Source organism: Arachis stenosperma, chromosome 3 (assembly GCF_014773155.1).
Source record: "Arachis stenosperma cultivar V10309 chromosome 3, arast.V10309.gnm1.PFL2, whole genome shotgun sequence".
Taxonomy (NCBI): domain Eukaryota; kingdom Viridiplantae; phylum Streptophyta; class Magnoliopsida; order Fabales; family Fabaceae; genus Arachis; species Arachis stenosperma.
Window position 1 is genome coordinate 153518236 of NC_080379.1, and position 7325 is coordinate 153525560.

At 34.6% G+C, this 7325-nt stretch overlaps 2 protein-coding genes across 2 annotated transcripts; one reads left to right on the top strand and one right to left on the bottom strand.

The window, feature by feature from the left end:
• Positions 1 to 466: 466 nt before the first annotated feature.
• LOC130970415 (gamma-glutamyl peptidase 5-like) lies at positions 467 to 2682 on the bottom strand. Its single transcript, XM_057896498.1, has 4 exons — positions 2339 to 2682; positions 1522 to 1677; positions 1059 to 1226; positions 467 to 914 (listed from the first exon to the last, which is right to left on the bottom strand). The coding sequence occupies exons 1-4, from the start codon at positions 2654 to 2656 to the stop codon at positions 813 to 815; spliced, it is 744 nt and encodes a 247-aa protein (XP_057752481.1). The 5' UTR covers positions 2657 to 2682; the 3' UTR covers positions 467 to 812.
• A 2956-nt stretch (positions 2683 to 5638) lies between these two features.
• LOC130966925 (uncharacterized) lies at positions 5639 to 6612 on the top strand. The gene is made up of 3 exons (XM_057891744.1): positions 5639 to 5776; positions 5864 to 5947; positions 5995 to 6612. Exons 1-3 carry the CDS (start codon positions 5639 to 5641, stop codon positions 6610 to 6612), a joined length of 840 nt encoding a protein of 279 aa, XP_057747727.1.
• Positions 6613 to 7325: the final 713 nt, after the last annotated feature.

Sequence of the window (7325 nt, forward strand, 5' to 3'; positions counted from 1 at the left end):
TCCACGGATAATAAAACTGTGGTTAACCGGCCGAAAACCGTGGCTAACTGAAAAGGCGTCGCCCTTGTTAGCCACAGAAATGTATTCGTTGCTAAAGCTTAATTGCCACGGAATTTCTTGATTTTAGCCACGATTTTTTCCGTGGCTAATCACCGCATTTCTGGTAGTGATTCTATCCATCCACACAGGTTGGTTTAGATAAGATGTATCCAATGAATTTAATAGGTTGGTTTAGATGAGATGTATCGAAAATATTTTGTAACCAAAGAAAATTAGTCAAAAACAGCCATAATTTAGAATATCGTTTATTAAATTTCTTTTGTGAATTTTTTAGATTTAGATAAAGGAGAGAATGAAACTTTATACTGGATGGTATTTTGGTATAGTTAGTTATATATATTATATATGTAGCCTCTAGATTCATTCACTCATTCAACTTTTATAGACGGCATCAGGAAGAAAATGATTTTTATTTCATAGTAAGAAGGCTTTCAAATAATGGGTATGATTTCATAAGTAGCATGCATTTCTACTTTTCACCAACTAGTTCAATTCAAGATTGATACTAGTAAAGGTAGTTTTATTCCCCTAGTGAATTAATTTGACATTGATGTGCAATTACATAATTTCTCTAATATGCAAAAGTAGCTGCGCTTGCATTAGTGGAAATTGACATAATTTCACTTTCTTAAATTAATTACTCCTATATGATATGATAGATCTCATCTCTCTTCCACATTAATATTATCATTTATTTACAAAACCCGCCCTTTCCTTAATTAAGTATGCATTATTGTTCCGTTAATTATTTATCACAACCGACCCTTGAGAAAACTAACGCAGACCTTCTTCCATGCTTCTTTGTCTGGCTCCCAAAGTGCAATTTTCTCCCTTACTTCTACAGCCAAATCATCCTGTCATATTACAAATCATAATTTGTAGAATATTTTAGTCACTAACAAATTTAAGTTTTCAAATAGTCTCCACATTAATTTTTGTTTTGTAGCCAGAGAAATGTGTATATAGAACTATAATAGAAGATGGCACTGATAACATACCATAATGTAATCTTTGTTAAGAAGGCGATCAATAAGGTGCAAAAGAATGTCTTTAGAGTATTCAGGGTGACCTTGGATTCCCATAATATGATCTCCATACCTAAACATTTCAATTCCAGTTTTCTCTGACCAAGCAATCACCTCTGCCTTAGCTGGCAGCTCTCTTACCTAAAATAATTAAATCCCATATTATCATCACGTAATTATATTATAAAATCTTAGGGTAGACATATATACGAGATAATAATAATAATAATAATAATAATAATGTATACCAATGCTATTTATATATTAAAATTAGCCATTAAAATTAATCATAATGTATTTGTATATAAATATATGCGTTAAATAACTTATTTTTAATATGTGTTTTGTAACATATATTTTATACTAATAGCTTATTTTAGTATATACGTAATATAGTTGAATAATTTAGACAGACATGCAGGATGCATGCACAGACCTCGTCCCTGTGGCACTCAATAATAGAAAGCTTTAATGGAATGTCGAGAGATGAGAGTGCCAATGGTGAAGATGAAGACAAGGTTATGGTTCTGACACCGATGTCCCAACCAGTCGGAGAACGACTCACCTTCCCTCCCAATGCACGCCCAAGTATCTGATGCGATTTTGGTACATAAATACAAATATAAAAACCTTCACAAGCAAAAGCTAAAAAACAATTTGCTTTATACATTGGCAAACATTATCTTATACGTCATAATATAAAAAAATAAAGGCGATGTATCATGTATGGAATTCTGGTCCAGTTTCATTTGGGAAATATTATTGAGAATTGAGATAAATAAATGTTGATGTAATATGCATTATGTATATTACCATATAGTAAAAGATACATTTTCTTTGAAAGTAACGGGTGCAGATTAAGGATGTATTTTAATTAAAATTTCTTTAAAATATATCCATAATTCATTTGAGCTAAATTCATTAACTAAATATGACACTAACTAGTGGGCCATGAGGTTGGATATGTACAAATGTACTTATTTAAACAAAAAATCAAAATATACATGTCTCGTCACCAACTAACTTGGGTATGAACAGCAACATGTGAAATTAAGTTAAAAAGGAGGCCCAAAAGGATGCCGACGCAAACATATACTTATACTTAGTTTAACTAAAAAGCCAATTTTTTTCTTATCATAACTTTGAATTTCTAAATCCAAACTTGTTTAATAAATAAAGATTAAAAGAATAATTGAGTAATTGATTGGTTATGTAATATGCGGGTGGAATGAAAGGAAGAAGTTGGCACTTACCTGGTGGCCGAAGCAAATGCCGAGGATCTTCTTGTTCATGGAGTTGAGTTTGTGGAGCAAATTGATGAGGTCATGGATCCACGTGTCATTAGCATAGGCATCGTTACAGCTGCCAGTGATAACGAAGCCATGGTAGAGAGGCAACTCATGCTCGTCTGGAAATTCACCCATGGCCACCCTGTAAACGTCCCATGTCTCCCCTGCCTCCGCCAGCATTCTTACGAAAACCCCAAAATACCCTCCGTGCTTCTTCCTCACGTACTCCGAATCCTCTGCGCACATCAACACCGCGTACCTCTTCTCCTCATCTCCCTCCATCTCTCTCTCTCTCGTTCTCTCTCTCGTCAGCTGTATTTATGCTGAGCTCTTGCCAACGGCAAGCCTCTTTTTAAAAGCCAGGGCCGGTGTTACCAAACTGCCCATGATTTTTTCACTTTATTACATTTTTAATTTTTTATCCTTACTCCAGGAAGGAATGAAAAAGGAAAACGACCCTTGCCTTGCGAGTCGTGGTTTTGACCCCAAGACTGCATTTGTAAACGCCGTTATTTTTTTTTCCGTAGTTGATAGTTGATACTCAACAAGACAACAACAGCATTAGTTTTGATTAATCGGCAACATGAATGTGGCCGGAATTATGGATAAGGGGGTAAAATACCTAATAATGAATCTGTTCTTGATAGAGATATAAATTAGTAGTAGTAATAAATGGGATCCGATTCCATGGTATATAATCAAGTGTACCAATTGTTTCAAGAGTTCCGAATCTTTTGGTTTTTCATTGCTTTCACCTTATTATAATCTTATCACTGCTGTAGTGCCGTCTATTATTGGCGAAATTAAAGGTAACGCTCTTTATAATTTAGGAATAACGATTAACTTATTATTATTATTTTCAGAAACTCAAGAGTAAAATATACTTGTTTTCACATCAACTCATGCAGGATTAATGACTAACATGTAATCATGTATTGTGTTGTGGTTCAAAAAAATTGATTTGTTTTCAAATCCCTTCAAAAAATAGTTTATTTGAATCAATTCAAAACCAACCTGTTTTTTTCTTTATATTATAATTAGAACCATTTCTTAAAAACAAGTTGATTTTTTAGTTAAACATATCTCAATAGTTGAGCCTGTATGGCTGTTTCTTTACGTAAAGACAATTTTGGCCATTAATAGTCACTATTTTTTTTTATCGTTGCAATAGTGTGATAACGAGAAGAAGTTTGTACAATACAGTACAAAGAATATGTAAAACTTTTGTTACACAAAGTGCATAATAAGTTAACAATTATTTCTTTTGTTTCTTCAACGCAAAAGCACAAATATTCTCCATCAAAAGTGAGGAAATACACAGATAAATTCTTATTTATATATTATACGGAATAAGATTTTTTTTTATTCTAAGAAATGATCTTGGCCATTTATTTTAAAAAGTAAGAGAGGAAAAAGTGAAAAATAAAAAGGAAATATAATGTGAAGAAATTTTTTTTCTCGTTAAAATAAATAAGAATTTTTAGAATACACTGGGTATATTATTGGTGATTCTACTTTGTGCTCGTTATTCTATCTAACGAAAGAGTCTCATCATATTTTGCAATTATATATTGTAACAAACAAAATATGGAATAAGCGTTGTTTATGATTGATTTCTTTTGTTTTTTTAAGATTGAAGTGAGATTTTGACCTCATTCACAATATGTTGATTATTTCCTTAACGGTTTGAACTTGAATCAGATCTTTTGTTTAATAATTAATACATATGCAGTAATTAATAAAATATGAATATGCTATCAGTATATTTTTTTTCTTAAAATGACTTCTGGGAAAGAAAGAATTTTAATTTATACTTTTAATATAAAGCGAAATAAAATTTAATTTAATTAAAGCAAGATACACCTGTTGGTCCCTTAGATTTTTCTTTTCGTTATTCAAATAAAACATTTTATAAATCAAATAATAGCTTTGAATAAAGTAAATTTAAATTAGAATATTTAAATAAGTTAAAATTTAAAAAATTTTAAATTCTTTCATTTCGAATAATAAAAAGTCAACACTCGTTAAAAATTATTAAAACACATATAAAAAAAGAAATTTAAATCTTTTAAAATAAAACATTAATAAAATAATAAAATAAAAAAGTTAATTATTATTAATTTTATAATTGAAAAATAATTAACTTCTTAATTTATTATTTTATTAATTTTTTTTTACTTTAAAAGCCAAAAGAAGGAACCTCTATATTTAAAGAGCTTGTGAATTGTGATGATCGAGATATTTGCGTTTCCTTGGCATTTAATTTGGTTTAGTACCATTATTGTGTTTAATGACTTTGTCTCTCGAAAACCATCTTGTTGGTCCATATTCGAACACGTCTCTCATGTGGATTTTCCAGCAATATGGATGCATAAAAATGTTTTACTATACAATACAAAATTAATAAAATAGTCAAATTCGTTATTATTAATCATTTTTATTTTTTAAATTGATTATTTAAAAAAATTAATTAAATTTATTTTTAAAAAATTTTAAATTAATCACATTAGTATTTTTATTATTTTTTTATTGACAATATCAAAATTTACTCATATGGTATATTAAATGTTAAGTAATATTATAATACATATATAAAAATTTAAATTGATTATTAACATGATAAAAATAATTAAATCAAATCAAAATATAATTAAAAATATTAAATTTTTTTAATTTAAATTAATTTAATTTAATTTCATAAATTTTTTATACTAACCACTAATTAAAACTACTGTTATAATATCATTTAATGTATTATGTTAATAAATTCTAACGTGATTAATAACATAATAAAAAGGAAACTAATATGATTATCTTAAAGGAGAAGAAGGAAACACTATCTTATCATTGAAAATTAAACCATGTAGGCCACCATGTTTAATTTGGGGTAAAAAACGTAAACAAGCCAAAGGAAGAACAATTTTACACAAATAAATTAAAGTAAAATCTGATTCATCAATCAACCAAAGCACATTTTTATGTAGTTCGAATTAACATGGTTCGAACTCACTTTCCACGTAATTCGAACCAAATAGATTCGAATTATACATTGTAACACAGCCACATAATTCGAACCAGTTTGGTTCGAACTCTAACTTTATAATTCGAACCAATTAGGTTTGAATTACACTCCTCAAGTAATTCGAACCAGCTTGGTTCGAATTACACACACCATATTTCGTACTAGGCTGGTTCGAATTAGTGAGGACCAGACCTGTATATATATGGTGTGAACGTGAGTTGCTATCATTAGAGGGAGGTAAAATGGCTAGTGAGGAGAGTTTCGTAGTGTTGGTTCACCACAGAGGATCCATTAAGAGGAAAACTCGTTCTGGTGTGAAGTTCACTGATAAGGATCCTCTCTGTATTATCGTCAGGCCTACGACGAGGTATGAGGACCTTGTTAGCTCTGTACTGCTGAAACTTGGTCTATAAGGTGTGAAACGGGTTAAGAAGTTTTTTTATTGAATTCCAATCACGGTGCTCCAGGAAATCGTAAAGTACGATTGTTTCACGATCGGGAGTGATGAGGACTTGCAGGTCATGTTTCATTGTCGCCGGCAATTTCCAGAGGTGAGGACACCAGAACTGTTGACAAAGTTGGTTGACGCGGTGGCCAGCTCGGGGGTTCGAACCGGAATACCACCACTTTAGTCACGGTAGCCGGTTCTAGCTCCAGACCTGCCATTGCATCTTCCTCCGTCCCTGCGTACGAGTCACCCGTCCAACCTGTCGCCTCCCCTTCATTCGCTGTTGATCTCAACGGCAGTGTAGGCGACGAGGTCGGAGAAGGGAAATATCTGCGGACCTCTTTACGGTGTGCTGCACCGGCTGGGGTTGGAGATGGATTCTTGGATGATCCAAAGGACGATGATGTCGAGCCGGATATGATTGCTGATGACAATGGCGATGATGTTGGAGCAAGTGAGCCTGTTGGGGCGGGCGGTGGTTCTAGCTCTGGCACGCAGCAGTACCCTCCACATTTTTTCTCTTTGGACTTGGATGCCATGAGGCAGGAGGGGGTTCCTGGGCAGCCGACTGGATTTGGCGCTAGAGATGCTGAAGAGTCTGCAGGTCTGACAGAGTTTCAGGTTGGTCAGCAATTTCCGGATAAAGAAGAGGCCCTGTTAAGTGTCAAGACTTACAGCATCCGTCGAGGGGTACAGTACAAGGTCGTGGAGTCTGACTATTGCCGGTATATAGGCAAGTGTTCTGAGTTCGGAAATGGGTGCACATGATTGATTCGGCTTAGTCTCCGACAGCGCGAGGGACTTTGGGAGGTCAAACGTTACAACGGACCGCATACTTGTCTTGCCACCTCCATTTCCAGTGACCACAGGAGTTTGGATTACCATGTGATATCGGCATTCATTATGCCAATGGTTAGGGCTGATGCATCCGTCATCACTTGGTGAAGTGTATAGAGGCCAACTTGAAGACGGCTAGATGCTTCACAGTTACTGTGTACGACAGGGATAACTCCGAGTTCACCGTCGCAGAGACAACTCCGAGTGGTTCTTTCTCACTGGGTAGCTACAGAGTCTCGCTTGCATCTCACATATGTGACTGCGGATACTTCCAGGCACTTCATTTCCCGTGTCCCCACACACTGGCATGCTGTGCCTACTCACGGCTTACATGGGAGCCTTACGTCCACCAGGTGTATCGTCTTAGTTCGGTCTTCAGTGTGTATCAGATGGGTTTCACACCTTCTATTCCGGAGGATTTCTGGCAACCATATGACGGGCCGACTATCATCCCTGACCCCAATAAGAGGCGTGCGAGAGAGGGTCGTTCGAGGTTCACTCGGATACGGACCAATATAGATGAGGCAGATCCAAACCGGCCAAAGAGATGTGGGCTTTGTCGGCAGCCCGGCCACACACGTCGGAGTTGCCCACAGTTCGGAGGAGCAGAGCACACACGGGGACATGATTAGGTGTATTGGTGG

What these genes read in the sequence shown, in the direction of transcription:
- LOC130970415 (XM_057896498.1), bottom strand. Translation starts at nt 2,656, where the DNA reads ATGGAGGGAGATGAGGAGAAGAGGTACGCGGTGTTGATGTGCGCAGAG. An exon ending in GCATTTGCTTCGGCCACCAG is followed by an intron (nt 1,678 to 2,338) that starts GTAAGTGCCAAC and finishes AAATCGCATCAG; the next exon opens with ATACTTGGGCGTGCATTGGG. An exon ending in TTAACAAAGATTACATTATG is followed by an intron (nt 915 to 1,058) that starts GTATGTTATCAG and finishes GTAATATGACAG; the next exon opens with GATGATTTGGCTGTAGAAGT.
- LOC130966925 (XM_057891744.1), top strand. Translation starts at nt 5,639, where the DNA reads ATGGCTAGTGAGGAGAGTTTCGTAGTGTTGGTTCACCACAGAGGATCC. An exon ending in CGACGAGGTATGAGGACCTT is followed by an intron (nt 5,777 to 5,863) that starts GTTAGCTCTGTA and finishes ACGGTGCTCCAG; the next exon opens with GAAATCGTAAAGTACGATTG. An exon ending in GTCGCCGGCAATTTCCAGAG is followed by an intron (nt 5,948 to 5,994) that starts GTGAGGACACCA and finishes CGCGGTGGCCAG; the next exon opens with CTCGGGGGTTCGAACCGGAA.